The 18,151-nt window shown below is 49.5% G+C and overlaps 1 protein-coding gene across 5 annotated transcripts; it reads right to left on the bottom strand.

The window, feature by feature from the left end:
- Positions 1-305: 305 nt before the first annotated feature.
- On the bottom strand, positions 306-17,481 carry TUT1 (terminal uridylyl transferase 1, U6 snRNA-specific). Of its 5 annotated transcripts, none has more exons than XM_055094415.1 (9): positions 17,030-17,481; positions 14,650-14,840; positions 6,999-7,314; positions 6,719-6,819; positions 4,152-4,621; positions 2,780-2,889; positions 2,505-2,615; positions 2,255-2,347; positions 306-727 (listed from the first exon to the last, which is right to left on the bottom strand). In XM_055094415.1, the coding sequence occupies exons 1-9, from the start codon at positions 17,223-17,225 to the stop codon at positions 306-308; spliced, it is 2,010 nt and encodes a 669-aa protein (XP_054950390.1). In that variant the 5' UTR covers positions 17,226-17,481. The 5 variants fall into 5 exon arrangements, with proteins under 5 accessions (XP_054950390.1, XP_034788685.1, XP_003828536.1 ...); XM_034932794.3 differs by having other exon boundaries at positions 650-1,842; positions 2,505-2,556; XM_003828488.4 differs by having other exon boundaries at positions 650-1,842.
- Between the last annotated feature and the right edge of the window lie 670 nt (positions 17,482-18,151).

Consider the following 18,151-nt stretch of genomic DNA (forward strand, 5'->3'; position numbering starts at 1 on the left):
AAGGGATGAGCGTCTAACAGGGGCCCCGGTCTGAACCCGCCTGCCAAAGTGAGGTTTGCTCACATCCAACCCCTGACAGCTCCAGGGTGCTGTTACTGCGAGCAGGGCACCGGCCCTCCGGCCCGAAGCAGGGCAGGGACATGAGGGAGAACGCGCCCTGTCCCTCCCACCTCCTCCGGACTCGGCCCCTGGAGGGGCTGACGCTGGAAGACCTGACATCGTCGCTTCTGATGTTCATGGCTTTTGACCGATGTTCAGGTTTGAAATCTCTTACCCAGTTTAAGGACGGGATGAACTCTCCTCGTTTAAAGGAGAGAATGAAGAACCCTGAACGCAAATCTCCGTCCTTGTGCGCATAAATCTGAGGCGACAGGAAGAATGTGGAGGCAAACCTGGCTCTTCTCAGTACTGCTGAAGCCACCCACCGCTCTGCCATTCAGGAACTCTGCGCGGGTGCCAGGTGCCACGCGCGGTGCTGCCCCCGCACTCCCCTCGAGCTGTGCGAACTGTAGGAAGGAGAAGCTGGTGGGGTGGAGAGCAACAGGGAGAGACCCATGTTCGGGGTCAGACAGGAGCAGCTGCAGGAAGTTCTGGGGGAGGGGAAGGAGGATTATGACCAGATGGAAATGAAAGGAAACGGGAGACTGTATTAATAAACTAGCAGCTTTATTGCCCTTCAGGGGCCATGTCTTCACTTGAGATGTCGAATTGCTTGAGGGAGGAAAACCTGTAAGAAATGATGGAGATCAGGGAACAGGCCTTGGGGATCCTGGAGCGGGGTCACAGTGAGCATTCGGTCAGCCGGGGAGACAGACGCCACAAAGCTCAGCAGGGGCTCAGTTTCTGGCCTCTCTTCGCCACCACTCAGTCCTTTCAGTTCCTGGGTGACCTGAGCCTCAGTCGCCAGCCACCCTGCTCTTGTGCCAGCGCCACCTCCAGCTCCTTCCTTGGTTTGCTGCTGCAAGCGTCTACGGGCTCGCCGCCGCCCTTGCCACACTCGGTGCCACAAGGCACAGCGCCAGCTCGCTGAGGAGGGCAGGGATGCCCCCTTCCCTGCCTCACCCTGAGACCATTCTTGGGCTGCCTCATGTCCCTTGGGCCCCCGCTCTGCCAGGGCTGCGTGGCTGGGCTGCCCCTCTTCTCCAGGGGCTCCATGCTTTCCAGTGGTCAGGGGCAGGTCCCCTGGCTGCCCAGGGCTCTGCATGGCCCAGTCCTGCACCATCTCTCCAACCTCTATAACCATCTCTTCTACCCTGTCTTCCCCACCGTCCCCTGCACATCCCTGCTGCTCCTCTTTCCCCTCCTCACAGCAGTTTTTCTGTCCATCTACTTTGAGTCTTTTGCTTGTCCCTCCCTGAGAGGACTCCCCAGTTCCACCTCCTTCTGACCGCGTTCTCTTGGTTCCCTGTTCTATATGGCACCCCAGTGCTTCCCTGAATACCTGCACCAGGGCAGCAGTGAGCTGGGTGAAGGGTGCAAGGGGTAAAGGGATCGGCGTAGCAGAGAGCAGGGAGCTGGGGGAGCTGGGCTGCAGAAGAGGGAGCAGCCCCCAGTCCCGACCCCGGGAGGAACGGCGCTGGTACTGGAGGCTTCGGCAGTAATTGGCTGCTGCTCGGCAGCAGTTCTGTAGGCGCCCAGCCACCCGGCTGGTCACATTGGCTGCGACATTGTGACTCAGGTCAAAAGGGTCCTGGAGATTCAGGGGGCCAAGGCGCAGACCCTCCCAGAGATTAGAAGGCAGGCCCCCTGCCACAGGCAGTGCCTGACCCTCCCGCAGGGACAGCAGGGAGCCACGAAGATCCCAACAAGATACACAGGAGAAGAACTGGGCTAGCAGGGAACCTGGAGGAGGAGGAAGAGTGGGGAAAGGGGGGTCACTTAGAGGCCAGAACTGATACAGGTCCTGCACCAGAGCCATTTCCTTAGCAGGACTTTTTCCCTTCCAAGGGGCTCAGCAGAGTCCCAGGAAGCTAGGCTTCTCTGATCCCTATAAACAAGAGGTCAAACCTCTCTCCCTGCCCCCACATGATGTCCTTGCCCAGATGCTGCTGCTCCTTGCTAGCCAGTGTAACCTTGGGCAAGTCACTTAATTGCTCCCAAACATGGTTTCTTCATCTGTAAAATAGCAGTAATAATATTAGGTATCTCACAGGCTTTCTGTGAGAACCATGCCTGGCACACAGTTAGTGTGATATATGTTACCTACTGTTGATGAATATCATTACTAGCCCTCTACCAGGCTCCCCAAACTCACTGAGGGGCTCCACATTTGTGCTGGGCTCCAGTCTTGAGGCATCCCTGGGGAAACTGCAGTCCCAGCCATCGACTTCCACCTGTTCCCCCTCTCCTGTGAAAGTAAATAAGGTGAGAGTCAGTCTGGAAGCAAGGAGATTGAGGGTGGGGGTAGAGAGATCTCATTCACAGAGCTGCTTTGTGTATCTAAGTGTGATGAAGAAGAGAGAGGAAACTAACAAGATGGAGAGGGTGGAGGCTAGGCCGAGTACCTGCTTTCTGGGTGAGCTGGGACACAGTGGGCAACACAGGAGGGTCCCTGGTCTGAAGAAAATAGATCACCAGCAAGGTCAGGGCGTAGTTACTGAGAAGGGGGCCACTCCCTGGGTAAATAAGCAATAATTCCGGTTAGATCAGAGGTGCTTCTAATCCCCTCACTGGCAGTTTTCTCAACCCCGGTGCCCATTCTGACCTCCCTTCTCTCTCTGAATCCCTACCTTTGTCCTGAGACCAACTCAGCCCCAAGTCTGTCCTGATCCATTCTCACCTGACAGCCCCCGACCCTGAGCCCAGCAGCGGAGGGTGTACACGAGGGGCCGGACTCGACCATCCAGCTCAGAGCAGAGACTCAGGAAACGGGAGTTATGCAGGGCCAGCCTGGGACAAAGCAGGGACAAGGGTGTTAGGGCTTGGGGATGTCAGAACCTACCACCCCCAGCTTTCATTCCAGACTTGCATAACTGGGGCCAGCTGGAATAAGGCCAGAACAGTTTCCCCAAATGTTGCTCACTGATCTTGTGAGACAGTGTGCGAAAGGACAAAGGAGTTCGGGAAACACTTCATCCTGTACGCCCATCCTGGACATTCACAGCACATTATTATAAGACTGTTCATGAGCCATGGTCACACCACTGCACTCCAGCCTGGGTGACAGAGCAACATCCCATGTCAGAAAAAAAAAAAAAAAAAAAAGACTGCCCAGAGCCTTTACTATGCAAAGAAACAAAGACAGGAAAAGAGAGAGGAAGGAAGGAAAGGAGAGAGGGCAAGGGGCGAAGGGAGGAAATGGAGAAACCTTTTTGCATCTAATTTTGAATTTCCCAAATTTATTCAACGCAGAGCTCTTTTCTACATCCCTTGAAAGTAGTATTCTAGGGCGCGGTGCCTCACGCCTGTAATCCCAGCACTTTGGGAGGCCGAGGCGGGCAGATCACCTGAGGTCAAGAGTTCGAGATCAGCCTGGGCAACACAGCGAAATCCCATCTCTACTAAAAATACAAAATTAGCCGGGTGTGGTGGCACATGCCTGTAATCCCAGCTACTCGGGAGGCTGAGGCAGGAGAATTGCTTGAACCTGGGAGGCGGAGGATCCAGTGAGCTGAGATCGCGCCATTGCACTCCAGCCTGGGCAACAAGAGTAAATCTCCGTCTTACAAAAAAAAAAAAGTAGTATTCTAAGGAACACACTTTACAAACACTGAAATGGAAGCCAGGCAGGAGGAGATAAGGGACAGAAAGAGGGATGGTCCCAAACAAGGACAAACTTGAGACTTGGCAGGTGCAGGAGTTTCCCAAGCCAGACTCTCCTGGCCCATCCCAGAATTCTCAGCTGGCCTGCCCCAAAGAAAGGTACGGTGCCTCAAGCCTGTAGTCCCAGCACTTTGGGAGGCCGAGGCAGGTGATCACCTGAGGTCGGGAGTTCGAGACCAGCCTGACCAACATGGAGAAACCCCGTCTCTACTAAAAATACAAAATTAGCCCGGCGTGGTGGCGCATGCCTGTAATCCCAGCTACTTGGGAGGCTGAGGCAGGAGAATCACTTCAACCTGGGAGGCAGAGGTTGCGGAGAGCCAAGATGGCACCATTGTACTCCAGCCTGGGCAACGAGTGAAATGTCGTCTCAAAAAAAAGAAAGGTACCGGTTACTGAGGGAGACGTCACCGTGGAGACCTGAAGGCCGATGACAGAACTTGACCACAGGGCGCCGGGCAGAGGGCACAGTTTGGACTCGATACACCCCAGGGACACAGCCCCGGAGAATGGATCCCACCAGCTCCAGCATTGCTGCCCCCTCTGCTTTCTCCTCCTTTGGGGTCTCTGCTAGTTCCGGGGCCTTCCCCAGGTCCCCCTCTTCCCTGTCCTCTAGCAGTGGTGAAGCTGGAGGCAGAGACTGGGGAGAAGCAAGGGTCTCGGAGGCCAAGGCAGAGTCCGGAGTTTGGGGCGCCAGGGAGGAGGAAGGGGTTTCAAAGTCCAGGGCTTCAGAATCCTGGGGAGAAGCAGGAGGTTGTGAATCTGGAGGGGAAGCTGGGGTGCAGGCCAGGGCTTGAGGGTCCAGTGGGGAAGCCAGGGCCGAGTCCAGCGATGGAGATTCTGGAGCCTTTGGGACTGGCTGTGGACAGAAATGAACTGAGTGAAATGTTTCTGCTGTTCCCTAAGCAGGGATCTCTCAAGATAATATTACTTCCAGCTTATTCAGCTCTATTCTAAGGTCTTTATACATATTAACTCATTTAATCTTCACAGGAACCCTTTTTTTTTTTTTAAAGATAACCTTTTAATTCTATAAAATAAAAGGTCTACCTCTGCAAAAAATGTCATTGTCGTGAAAGACAAAAACAGAGGAACTATTACAGACTAAAGAGAAACTGTAACAGTCCATTGACAGGACAGCTGACCAAATTAGAGTATGGACTGTAAAGTCTGTAAAGGTTTACATCTGTGTCAGTGTAACATTTCCTCAACTTGATAATGGTACTGTGGTTATACACTAGAATACCTTTACACTAGAATACCTTTGTTCTTGCATAACACACATTGAAGTATTGAGGGGTAAAGGAATGTGATACATGCAACCTTCTCTCAGATGATTCAGAAAATATAAATAGAGAGTGTGTGTGTAGAGAAAGATAAAAAGAATGATAAAACATTTTAAAACTCCTGTTGCGGGGGCAGCAGGCATATAGAAACTACTTTCTGCTCACTTTTGCTGTGAATCTAACACTGCTCTAAAAAATAAAGTCTATTTTTTTTTTTTTTTTTTTTTTGAGATGGAGTCTCAATCTGTCATCCAGGCTGGAGTGCAGTGGCGCGATCTCGGCTCACTGCAACCTCCGCCTCCTGGGTTCAAGCTGTCTCTCCTGCCTCAGCCTCCTGAGTAGCTGGGATTACAGGTGCGTGCCACCATACCCGGCTGATTTTTGTATTTTTAGTAGAGACAGCATTTCACCATGTTGGCCAGACTGGTCTCAAACTCCTGACCTCAGGTGATCCACCTGCCTTGGCCTCCCAAAGTGCTGGCATTACACAGGCGTGAACCACTGCGCCCGGCCAAGTCTATTTTTTGAAAATAATAATAGGCTGGGCATGGGGGCTTATACCTGTAATCCCAACAATTTGGGAGAATGAGGCAGGAGGATTCCTTGAGCCCAGGAGTTCGAGACCAGCCTGGGAAACATAGTGAGACCCTATTTCTAAGTAATAATAATAATCCTTTCCTAAAAAGAATCTGTACATTAGATGTTAGAAAATACAGGTAAGTGGCCGGGCATGGTAGCTCATTCCTGTAATCCCAGCACTTTGGGAGGCCAAGGTGGGTGGATCACTTGAGGCCAGGAGTCCAAGACCAGTCTGGCCTACATGAAGAAATCCCATCTCTACTAAAAATACAAAAAATTAGCCAGGCATGGTGGCGTGTGCCTGTATTCCGAGCTACTTGGGAGGCTGAGGCACGAGAATCACTTGAACCCAGGAGGTGGAGGTTGCAGTGAGCCGAGATCACAGCACTGTACTCCATTTTGGGTGACAGAGTTAGACTGTCTCTCAAAAAAAAAAAAAAAAGAAAATACACATAAGCAAAACTAAAAGGACCTTATTGTATAATTTTAAATATATTTTTTCCAAAATAAGATCATATTGCACACACCATTTTGAAATTTTTTTTTTTGTTATGACTGCCAGGTATCCATGTCAATTCTTTTTTTTTTTTTTTTTTTTTTTTTTTTTTTGAGGAGTCTCCCTCTGTCGCCCAGGCTGGAGTGCAGTGGCACAATCTCGGCTCACTGCAACCTCTGCCTCCCGGGTTCAAGTGATTCTCCTGCCTCGGCCTCCCAAGTAGCTGGGACTACAGGTGTACACCACCACACCCAGCTAATTTTTGTATTTTTTTTTAGTAGAGATGGGGGTTTCACTATATGTTGGCCAGGCTGGTCTTGAACTCCTGACCTCAGGTGATCCACCTACCTCAGCCTCCCAAAGTGCTGGGATTACAGGCGCGAGCCACTGCGCCTGGCCCTGTCAGTTCATCTTCATCCTATCTAATACTCATCCATATTCACATCTCTCCAATTACAATAAACTCTTTCAGGTAGGTCCTATAATCTGCATTGTAGATGAGGAACTAAGACATGGAGAGCTAAAGGACTTGCCCACAGTCACATGGCCATTCTCATGGACTTTTCCCAGCTGCCTCCCTGGGACACTCACTCACCTGGGGCTCTTCCAAGTCACCCAGATCCAAGAAGAGGTCAAGATCACAGCCATGGACATCGAAGCTATTTATGGAAGAGCCAAAAGGGTGGACCACACAGCCTGGGTGCCGAGCAGAGAAGAAAGGTCAAGAGAAGTTAGGGAGGAGCAGGGGGAAGAACAAAACAGAGCACAAAGATGGAAGAGCAACCAAACACCTCTAGCGGAGGAAGGACTGAGGATACAGACACAGGAGAGCAAAGGCCAGGGAGGGCTCAGACATAGTAGGGGAGGTAACTTACCAGGGAAGAACTCTGTGAAGACCTCCTGCATCAGGGCCACCACTAGGCTGCGAAGCTGCCGCTCAGCCTCGGACAACTCCCTCAGCCCCACAAGCTTTATCATTTGTGCCCCCACGTCTGCAGCCTCAGCTAGCGCTTTGGCCAGCTGGTGACTGTCGGGGGCCACTCCTTTGGGGGATTTGGAGGCCGGGCTCTGGAACTCCTTCTGCTCCCGTGGGCGGACACGCAGGCGATGTCCTCCCAGGCTGTGCTGGGACTGTGACAAGACAGCCTCTCGAGCACCCACGTCCCCCATCTCCACAATGGCAAACACTCCCTGGTAAACAACAGGGGCAGAGATGATGATTTTGGAACCAAGAATCTAAGCACGTGATCTACAGTGGATGAGAATATTTGAAATGGAGACTATCCCATAAATTGAGAATATTTGCTTGCTGTTTTCATAATAACAGGGGACATATCTAGAAAAGCAATTTTCAGCCAGGTGCAGTGACTCATGCCTGTAATCCCAGCACTTTGGGAGGCTGAGGCAGGAGAACTGCTTGAGCCCAGGAGTTGGAGACCAACCAGGGCAACATAGTGAGATCCCATCTCTACAAACAATTTTTTTTTTTTTGAGATGGAGTCTTACTCTGTCACCCAGGCTGGAGTGCAGCGGGGTGATCTCGGCTCACTGCAACCTCTGCCTCCCAGGTTCCAGCGATTCTCCTGCCTCAGCCTCCCTAGTAGCTGGGATTACATACAGGCACATGCCACCATGCCCAGCTAATTTTTGTATTTTCAGTAAAAATGGGGTTTCACCATGTTGGCTAGGCTGGTCTCTAATTCCTAAACTCCTAAACTCGGCCTCCTAAAGTGCTGGGATTACAGGTGTGAGCCACTGCACCTGGCCAGTACAATTTTTTTAAATTAGCCAGGTAATCCCAGCTACTGGAGAGGAAGAGATGGGAGGATTGCTTGAGCCCGGGGGCTGAGATTGCAATGAGCCAAGATCACACCGCTGCACTCCAGTCTGGGTGACACAACCACACCCTGTCTCAAAAAAAAAAAAAAAAGAAAAGAAAAAGAAAATTAGCCAGGCATGGCAGCACACACCTGTAGTTCCAATTACTTGGGAGGCTATGGTAAGAGCATCACTTGGGCCCAGGATGTTGAGGCTGCAGTGAGCTGTGATTGTGATTGCACCACTACACACCAGCCTGAGAGACAGCGAGACCCTGTCTCAAAAAAAAGTAGAAAAACAATTCTTTCCCTCACTCCTATTCCACACATTTTACTCTCACCCCAGTCTGCCTCTAAAAACCTCATTTTATCTACATTATTTGTCCCCTACTCTTCCCAGTGATGTGATTACACTATGACCCACCCTATAACTTTTCCTGATATAATTAGAATTTTTTTAAACATTTATTAAGGATCCATGTAACAGAATGAGTCCACTTTAAAAATCTTTTAAAAAATCAATTCATGCAGCTGGGTGCAGTGGCTCACGCCTGTAATCCCAGCACTTTAGGAGGCCGAGGTGGGTGGATCACGAGGTCAGGAGATAGAGACCATCCTGGCTAACATGGTGAAACCCCGTCTCTACTAAAAATACAAAAAATTAGCCAGGCGTGGTGGTGGGCGCCTGTAGTCCCAGCTACTAGGGAGGCTAAGGCAGGAGAATGGCATGAACCCAGGAGGCGGAGCTTGCAGTGAGCTGAGATGGCGCCACTGCACTCCAGCCTGGGTGACAGTGGGAGACTCTGTCTCCAAAAAAAAAAAAAAAAAAAAATCAATTCATGTAATAAACACTGTGCGAGGCATAAATACAAACTCATAAACCCTGTCTTCAAGAACTCACTATCTAGGAATAACAGCAATAGAACAACTATATTGTTGTAAGTTGGTGAGTTCAATGATATTCACTGGCCATATTTTTTTAAAGGTAAAATATTAGCAAGAAGAGGAAAAACGCCGGGCACAGTAGCTCACGCCTAATCTCAACACTTTGGGAGGCCTAGGCGGGTGGATCACTTGAGGTCAGGAGTTCAAAACCAGCCTGACCAACATGGCAAAACCCCATCTCCACTAAAAATACAAAATCAGCCAGATATGGTGGTACATGCCTGTAATCCCAGCTACTCAGGAGGCAATTGCTTGAACCCGGGAGGCGGAGGTTACTGTGAGCCGAGATTGTGCATTGTACTCCAGTCTGTCCAGTCTGGACAACAAGAGCGAATCTCCGTCTCAAAAAGAAAAAAAAAGAAGAGGAAAAACAGGACTGCTTTAGGGAAAAAAGTCCATATTCTTTTATATCCTCCAATGGTAAAGCTGGACCCTCATCTTGTTTATGAAAGGGTTCCTGCTACAGTAAGGTAGCACCAAGACAGAGTGGTGCTAGCATAAAGATAGACATTCAGATGAAGGGAATGGAATTGAGACCCTGAAAGAAACTCACACATCTTTGGTCAACTGATTTTGAACAACGGTGTCAAGAAGATTCAATGGGGAAAGAACAGTCTTGTCAACAAATTGTGCTGGGACAACTGGATAGCCACATGCAAAACAATGATGTTGAACCTTTACCTCACACCATACATAACAATTAACTCAACCAGGAGGATGGCTTCACCAGTACACAGGCCTAAATCACAAATGGGAAGTAACCAAGAAAGGATAAGGCGTTTCTTTTTGGAGTGGTGAAAACATTCTGGAATCAGTCATGAGGGTTGAAGAACCCTGTGAATATACTAACACTCAGTGAATTGTATTTTTTTTTTTTTTTTTTTGAGACAGAGTGTCTCTGTCGCTCAGACTTGAGTACAGTGGCACACTCTCGGCTCATTATTACCTCTGCCTCCTGGGGTTCAAGCAATTATCCTACCTCAGCCTCCCTAGTAGCTGGAATCAAAGACACGCACCACTACACCTGGCTAATTTTTGTATTTTTAATAGAGATGTGGTTTCACCACGTTAGCCAGGCTGGTCTCAAACTCCTGATCTCAAGTGATCCTCCCACCTCGGCCTCCCAGAGGGCTGGGATTACAGGTATCAGCCACCACACCCACCCCTAAATTGTATACTTTTTTTTTTTTTTTTTGAGATGGAGTTTCGCTCTGTCACCCAGGCTGGAGTGCAGTGGCACGATCTTGGCTCACAGCAACCTCTGCCTCCCAGGTTCAAGTGATTCTCCTGCTTTCTGCCTCCCGAGTAGCTAGGATTATAGGTGCCCACCACCACACCCAGGTAATTTTTTGTATTTTTAGTAGAGATGGGGTTTCACCATGTTGGCCAGGCTGGTCTCCAACTCCTAACCTTAGGTGATCCACCTGCCTCGGCCTCCCAAAGTGCTGGGATTACAGGCCATGAGCCACCATGCCCAGCCAATTGTATACTTTTTGTTTATTTATTTTTTTACCCAATAGTAAATAACCAACCAATGAATTGTATACTATTTATTTTATTTTACTTTTTTTTTTTGAGAAGGAGTCTCGCTCTGTTGCCCAGGCTGGAGTGCAGTGGCACGATCTCGGCTCACTCCAACCTCCGCCTCTCGGGTTCAAGCAATTCTCCTGCCTCAGTCTCCCGAGTAGCTGGGATTACAGGAATCTGCCACTACGCCCAGCTAATTTTTTTGTATTTTTAGTAGAGACAGTTTCACCATGTTGGCTAGGCTGGTCTCAAACTCCTGACCTCAGGTGATCTACCCACCTCAGCCTCCCAAAGTGCTGGGATTACAGGTGTGAGCCACCTGGCCCGGCCACACCCTTCTTTTTTTAAAGACAGGATTTTGCTCTGTCACCAAGACTGGAGTGCAGTGATGTGATTATAGCTCACTGTAGCTTTGAATTCCTGGGCTCAAGCGAACCTCCCGCCTCAGCCTCCTCAGTAGCTGGGATGATAGGGGCGCACCACCATGCGCAGACTTACTTTTACCCCTATGCCAAACACAGCAAAGAACTGAAGTGAGACCAAGGACAAAGGTAGCTACTTGGACCTGCCCAGGCCAGTCTTCTGACTCTAATAAACCACAGTTTACCAGACTGCAGTACACCACCAAGTTTGTAACCAAAGCCCCAGATGGAAATTAAGAGTCTCTTTCACTGGGCCTGTCTGTGCTCCTATTTTTCTCCAAAACCTCACAGAAGGCATCAGGGAGGGCAGGACTGGCAGATTCAGAAGACTGTGTCAGCTGGGCGTGGTAGCTCATGCATGTAATCCCAGCACCCTGGGAGGCTAAGGCGGGCAGATCATGTGACGCCAGGAGTTCCAGACCAGCCTGGCCAACATGGTGAAACCCGTCTCTACTAAAAATACAAAAATTAGCCGGGCATGGTGGCAGGCGCCTGTAAACCCAGCTACTCAGGAGGCAGAGGTTGCAGTGAGCCAAGATTGCGCCACTGCACTCCAGCCTGGGAGACAGAATGAGACTCCACCTCAAAAATAAATAAACAGGCCGGGCACGGTGGCTCACGCCTGTAATCCCAGCCTGTAATCCCAGCACTTTGGGAGGCCGAGGCAGGCGGATCACCTGAGGTCGGGAATTCCAGACCAGCAACATGGAGAAACCCCATCTCTACTAAAAATACAAAATTAGCCAGGCGCGGTGGCGCATGCCTGTAATCCCAGCTACTCGGGAGGCTGAGGCAGGAGAATCACTTGAACCCGGGAGCCAGAGGTTGCGGTGAGCTGAGATCGCCCCAAGCCAAGTTCGCGCCACTGCATTCCAGCCTGGGCAACAAGGGCAAAACTCCTTCTCAAATAAATAAATAAATAAAAATAAGGAGCCCGTGTCCTTGCCATTTTTGTCCTCTCAACACCACCATCCATAGCTAGAGTTACTATTTGTTGAGGGCTTATTATAAACTAAGCAGTTCACACAAACGATGTCTGAGGCTCATAAGACACCTACGAAGTATGTATTATTATTTCCATTTTACAAATTAAGAAACTGAAACTCAAAGAGGTTAAGTAACTTGTAACTGCCTCACAAGCAGTGTCTTAAACTCCCAAATCTCCAACTGCCTACTGACCATTTCCCTTAAGGGAATGTTGTGGAGATCAGATGCAAGTGTACATAATGTGCTTAGCACACAATTGATGCACAGTAGTTCCTCAATAAAAATGTTAATCATTAGGCGGAGCACAGTGGCTTATGCCTGTAATCCCAGCAGTTTGTGTGGCTGAGGTGGGCGGATCACTTGAGGCCAGGAGTTCAAGACCAGCATGGCCAACATGGAGAAATCCTGTCTCTACTAAAAATACAAAAAATTAGGCCAGGCACAGTAGTTCACACCTGTAATCCCAGCACTTTGAGAGGCCGAGGTAGGCGGATCACCTGAGGTCAGAAGTTCGAGACCAGCCTGGTGAACATGGTGAAACCTGGTCTCTACTAAAAATACAAAAATTAGCCGGGTGTGGTGGCACGCGCCTGCAGTCCCAGCTACTCGGGAGGCTGAGGCGGGAGAATCGCTTGCTGGGATTACAGGCGCCTGCCACCACACCCAGCTAATTTTTGTATTTTTAGTAGAGATGGGGTTTCGCCATGTTGGCCAGGCTGGTCTCGAACTCCTGACCTTAGGTGATCCTCCCACCTCAGTCTCCCAAAGTGCTGGGATTACAGGTGTAAGCCACTGTGCCCAGTCGAGAGAAGTACTTTTTCTAAAGGCCTCCTCAGTAAACTTCTACTTATATCTCAGTGGCCAGAATTCTACCACAAAAAAACTCCCTCTCAAAAAAAAAAAAAAAAAAAAGGAAAAAGAAAAGGCATTTTTCTCAGAATAAAAGGAAAAAAAATAGAGGAGGGGACTCAAACTCAGCTGACACTAACCTTTTTTTATGAGATGGAGTTTCGCTCTTGTTGCCCAGGCTGGAATGCAATGGCCCGATGTCGGCTCAAGGCAGCCTCCGCCTCCCGGGTTCAAGCAATTCTCCTGCCTCAGCCTCCCGAGTAGCTGGGATTACAGGCATGTGCCACCACGCCCCGCTAATTTTGTATTTTTAGTAGAGACGGGGTTTCTCCATGTTGGTCAGGCTGATCTCGAACTCCCGACCTCACATGATCCACCCGCCCCAGCCTACCCAAGTGCTGGGATTACAGGCGTGAGCCACTGGACCTGGCCGACACTAACCTTTTATACTCTGCCCTACAACCTGCCCCTTCTTCTTTTCTGAAGATATGGGGCAGCAGTATCGTAACTATGAAGAGCCACATACCAATAATGGCAGAGCAGGAAAACAGCAAAGCCCTGAACTGTCCAGGTCTGGACTTCTTGTTACATGAGAAAAACTAAATTCCTATTGTTTAAGCCATTTGTAGTTTGGTTGCTGAATGCAATCCCTAACAAACACAGGCTCCATCCCATTCTAAAAGATAACCTGGGCTGCAAAGGGATATTTTGGATCACCTAAGCCATGCCTACATAACAAGAGTACAGCCTCAGAACCACAGTATGACCAAGGAACACAGCACCTCAACAGTGAACTTTTTTCAAGGGACCAAAACCTACAGGGAAGCAACACAAAAAGCACAAGCTTGTTTATCTAACACTCTCCAAAGGACAGGGTGTTCTAACCAAACAACCTTAGTACCCTCAGTGTAAGTTAATAAACTGCTAACTGGTTTATCAACCAGGTTCTTGTGGAGTTGATCCAATGGTATGTTGTCTTTAAGCACCAACTTTCACTATAATTACTTAATTGTTTACTTTCTCCTCTAGACTATAGGCTCTGTGAGAGCAGGGACCATATCTATCCCATTCACTACTCAGAATGCAGCCCTAAGCATAGCGCCTAGTACAAAGTTAGCTGTGAATAAATATTTGGCAAAGAATTCACTGAATCAATAGATGACACACACAAAAAAATCCCCCAGTGACTAACTCTGGTGAAGTGATAAAATCCAAAGGGTGGGACTGGGAGCAGTGGCTCACGCCCGTAATCCCAGCATTTGGGGAGGTTGAGGTGCACGGATCACCTGAGGTCAGGAGTTCGAGACCAGCCTGGCCAACATGGTGAAACCCTGTCTCTACTAAAAATACAAAAATTAGCTGGGCGTGGGGGCACGCGCCCGTAATCTCAGTTGCTTGGGTGGCTAAGGTGTGAGAATTGCTGGAACCCAGGAGGTAGACGTCACAGTGAGCTGAGATTGTGCCACTGCACTCAAAAATATAATAATAAAAATAAAAATTCAAGGGGTGGGGGAGGTGTGAGAAGCTCCCAAAGCTGGTCTAGCCCAAGTACTGTGATGTCCATCAAGAATAAGCCACATTAGGAACCAGCTCAAAGAGGCTGTTGGTTTCTCTCTCGTCTCTTTGGTACACAGCACATCTGATTCATTCTTTTTTTTCTTAAGACGGAGTCTCGCTCTGTAATCCAGGCTGGAGCACAGTGGCACGATCTCAGCTCGCTGCAACCTCCACCTCCCGGGTTCAAGCGATTCTCCTGCCTCAGCATCCCAAGTAGCTGGGACTACAGGCATGCGCCATCACGCCCAGCTAATTTTTTATTTTTAGTAGAGATGGGGTTTCACCATGTTGGCCAGGCTGGTCTCAAACTCCTAACCTCAGGTAATCCGCCTGCCTCAGCCTCCCAAAGTGATGGGATTACAGGCGTGAGCCATCGCGCCCAGCACTGATTCATTCTTTAACCCGAGAGCCATTCACTTTACCTTGTCCTTGTCCATGACAACACTGGCCACAGGTCCAAATGCTAGGAAGTACTCAGAGAGCTGAGCAGAATCCACATCCCTGGGAAAGCCACTGACAAACACACTTCGAAGTCCCTGGGCCTTTCTCGCAGCTCGTAGTTCTACCAGGTGCCGGTGCTTTCTGCCTCCCAAGTGGGCATCAAGGCTGGGTCCTGCAAAGACAAGTGTGAGACAAAAACATGCAAAGCACTCTTCGACGTGTCTGCCTTTGCTCTCTGCATACCTAAATCTTACTGATCCTTCCAAGCCACAGAAACTGTGACCTTTGAATAAACAAAGTCCTGGCTCCTTTCACCTTCCTCTCTTATACATTTGTCTAAATAGTACATTCTTTTTTTTTTAATTTATTTTTTTTAAACAGAGTCTCACTGTCGCCCCCGCTGGAGTTCAGTGGCGCAGTCTCCACTCACTGCAACGTCTGCCTCCCAGGTTCAAGAAATTCTCCTGCCTCAGCCTCATGAGTAGGTGGGACTACAGGCGCGTGTCACCACACCCGGCTAATTTTTGTATTTTTAGTAGAGACGAGGGTTCCCAGGAGAACTGGCTACACTACAAGTATTTTGTTTATTTTTACTTAAAGAACAGTGTGATAGTAAAGTATTTCTTAAACCACCTATTTGTGCTAGGTAGAGTTGGAAACAAATTAACAGGTAACTTATCCAGGTCATCTACACAAGAACTAAAAAAATTTGGATCCTGGAATACTTTGTGGATCATCTTTGGACATGGTATAATATAGTGATGTCAAAGGCAGGATCTGAAATTACATTGCCCAAGTTCAAATCCCAGCTCTGTCAAGCTGTGTGAGACCTTGGTCAAGTTATGAAGCCTCACTGTGCATCAACTTCCTCAGATATAAAATGGAAATAACAGTACCTAGCACCTCACACACAGGTATTATTCAGATATATCACTTGGCAGAGAGAGTCTGGTACACGATAAATGTTGAAAAACTAGCCATTGCTATTATTTTATTGAGTTAGCTGCTTGATGTCACCAAAGTAAATGTGGGGCCAAAGAAGACTCCTAGGTTTCTGGCTTGGCTTACTGGATGAACAGTGATAGTGCCATTCACAGTGAAAAGGAAGAATGGAAGTAAACCCTGTTTAGGGAACACTGTGATTCCAGACTTCAAAAGTAGGGCTGGGCACATTGGCTCACGCCTGTAATCCCAGCACTTTGGGAGGCCAAGATGGGAAGATCGCTTGAGGCCAGGAATTGGAGACCAGCCTAGGCAACATGGTGAAAACCCATCTCTACAAAAAACTAAAAAATTTGCCAAGTAGGCCGGGCGCGGTGGCTCAGGCCTGTAATCCCGGCACTTTGGGAGGCCGAGGCGGGCGGGTCACGAGGTCAGGAGATCGAGACCATCCTGACTAACATGGTGAAACCTCGTCTCTACTAAAAAATACAAAAAATTAGCCAGGCGTGGTGGCGGGTGCCTGTAGTCCCGGCTACATGGGAGGCTGAGGCAGGAGAATGGGGTGAACCCAGGAGGTGGAGCTTGCAGTGAGCCAAGATCGTGCCACTGCACTCCAGCCTGGGTGACAGAGTGAGACTCTGTCTCAAAAAAAAAAGAAAAAAAGAAAAAAAGAAATTAGCCAAGTATGGTGGTGCACACCTGTAGACTCAACTACTTGGGAGGCTAGCCAGGGGTATGGTTTGAGCCCGGGAGGTTGAGGCTGCAGTGAGCCAAGATCACACCACCGCACTGCAGCCTGGGTGACAGAGCAAGACCTTGTCTCAAAAAAAAAAAAAAAAAAAAGTGGAATTTGAAGTTACAGTGAACCCCTTGTCTGTCATACAAGAACCTTGTCTATTTTTCCAAACCCATCTTCTGTCTCTTCCTCACTGGTACCTTATGGTCTAGTCATTCATGCCACACCTATTTCATCCATCCCCTCCTTTGAGTAGGTCCTCTGTAGGGCTTCTCTGATTTAGTTACTGATTCTCTGTGGTCCCACAGTTCTCCGAACATATCTATAAAGCATTGAAACTTTCTCATTCTCTAGACGGTGAGCTCCTTCATCTCTGAACCCCCCTCCCCCACCTAAAGATCAGCAGAATACCAGGCACAGAGCATATGTCCAATAGATGATGGTTAAAGAAGTAATAAAACAATTAAACTTGCGTTGTGGAGATTTCATATACTGAGGAGTGTAATGTGGTGGGACTTTCCCGACTCTCCAAATCCTCTCGGACTTGCAGAGAAAAACGGAGGTGAGAGACCCTACCAATCAACTTGACAAGAACGACTGACCACCTATAACCCTAACTTTCGCCAGGATCAAAAGACGAAAGCCCGCAACCACCCCCGGGTCCCTCACTAGCCACCGCTTACGGTTGGCTGTAGTAACGTGGCAGAGGCAGCAGCGGAACCCCCCACGCGGCAGCGATTCGACATCCGAATCCACCGCCGCCATAGCGACTCTCCTGTACCGACAAAAACACAAGCACCTCTGCCACCGCCGGAACCCACTTCGCCAAAGCTCAACGCGCTCGGAAGCAACTTCCGCCGGTCCGATAGGAAGTGACATAAAGTCGTTCAATTGCGCGGACACACTCCTCCGGAAAGCAAGCTCCTTCGACTCTGGGTTCCGTTTCTAGCCGCTGTCCAGTCCCCGCCCGTTTTAGGAAAAGCCGCGCGTTACGATGCTTATCTGCATGCGGTAAGCCGATTGGTGTGCTTTAAGCTGTTCAGACGTTGATTGGCCCAAAGCATCGTGAATATTCATGACAGCAGCCACAAAGGCCGGCGCCGGGTGGCATCTTGCGGCAGCTCCTTCACCCCGCAGTAGACACCCGTGCGTCTGTACCCTCGACCCTTATTTACCCGACGAATAAAGGCGGAGGATCGGCGGCTTCCAATTCTTTGCCCCACGGAGCCCAGGGCTGTCCCTGGACTTCCAACCTTTTCAGGGCTGTTACTCCCTCCCTCCGCCCCCTGTCCTCCCGCAAAACGGGTGTTCTGCGACGGCTTCTAGCCCTGGTTGGGGAGCTCTGCCACCACCGGGCACCTTCCGGACTCCACGAGGTCCCTGGAGCCAGGCCCATTCCTTCCGCAGTAGTGGGCTGCGTGGTGTACGCCGGAGGCGCCAGAGCCACTGGCGCACCTCAGAGCAGTGCGACAAGACAAAACCGAGTGCCAGTAACTGAGTTTAGACACTGGAGGGGGCGAATGCTGTCAACCCCCTCCTGGTATAATTGTCAGTTCATCCCAACACCGCCGAGGTGTAGGCTCAGGACAGGGAGGGACTACTGGGAGCTGGGGATGCCCTAGGGACAGGGACCATAACGAGGTGGAGAGGACTATCAGATGGGCTCAGCAGCTTGTGCTGTGGTTATCAGCCCACAGCTTTGAATGGCGCAAAGAGCAGTGGACCTAAGGCAGACACCAAGGTCTTTGACCTTGAGCAAGTCACAACTGTTGAGGCTGTTTCCCATCTCTAAAGGAAGTGCCCAA

The sequence above is a fragment of the Pan paniscus genome, chromosome 9, assembly GCF_029289425.2.
Source record: "Pan paniscus chromosome 9, NHGRI_mPanPan1-v2.0_pri, whole genome shotgun sequence".
In the NCBI taxonomy this organism is placed as follows: domain Eukaryota; kingdom Metazoa; phylum Chordata; class Mammalia; order Primates; family Hominidae; genus Pan; species Pan paniscus.

Bases quoted from the DNA above. Each gene is read 5' to 3' on its own strand.
- TUT1 (XM_003828488.4), bottom strand. From the start codon at position 17,225: ATGTCACTTCCTATCGGACCGGCGGAAGTTGCTTCCGAGCGCGTTGAG. The intron at 4,622-6,718 runs GTGAGTGAGTGT...TTCTGTCCACAG, and splicing joins GTGACTTGGAAGAGCCCCAG to CCAGTCCCAAAGGCTCCAGA. The intron at 2,616-2,779 runs GTGAGAATGGAT...TTATTTACCCAG, and splicing joins TCAGGGTCGGGGGCTGTCAG to GGAGTGGCCCCCTTCTCAGT.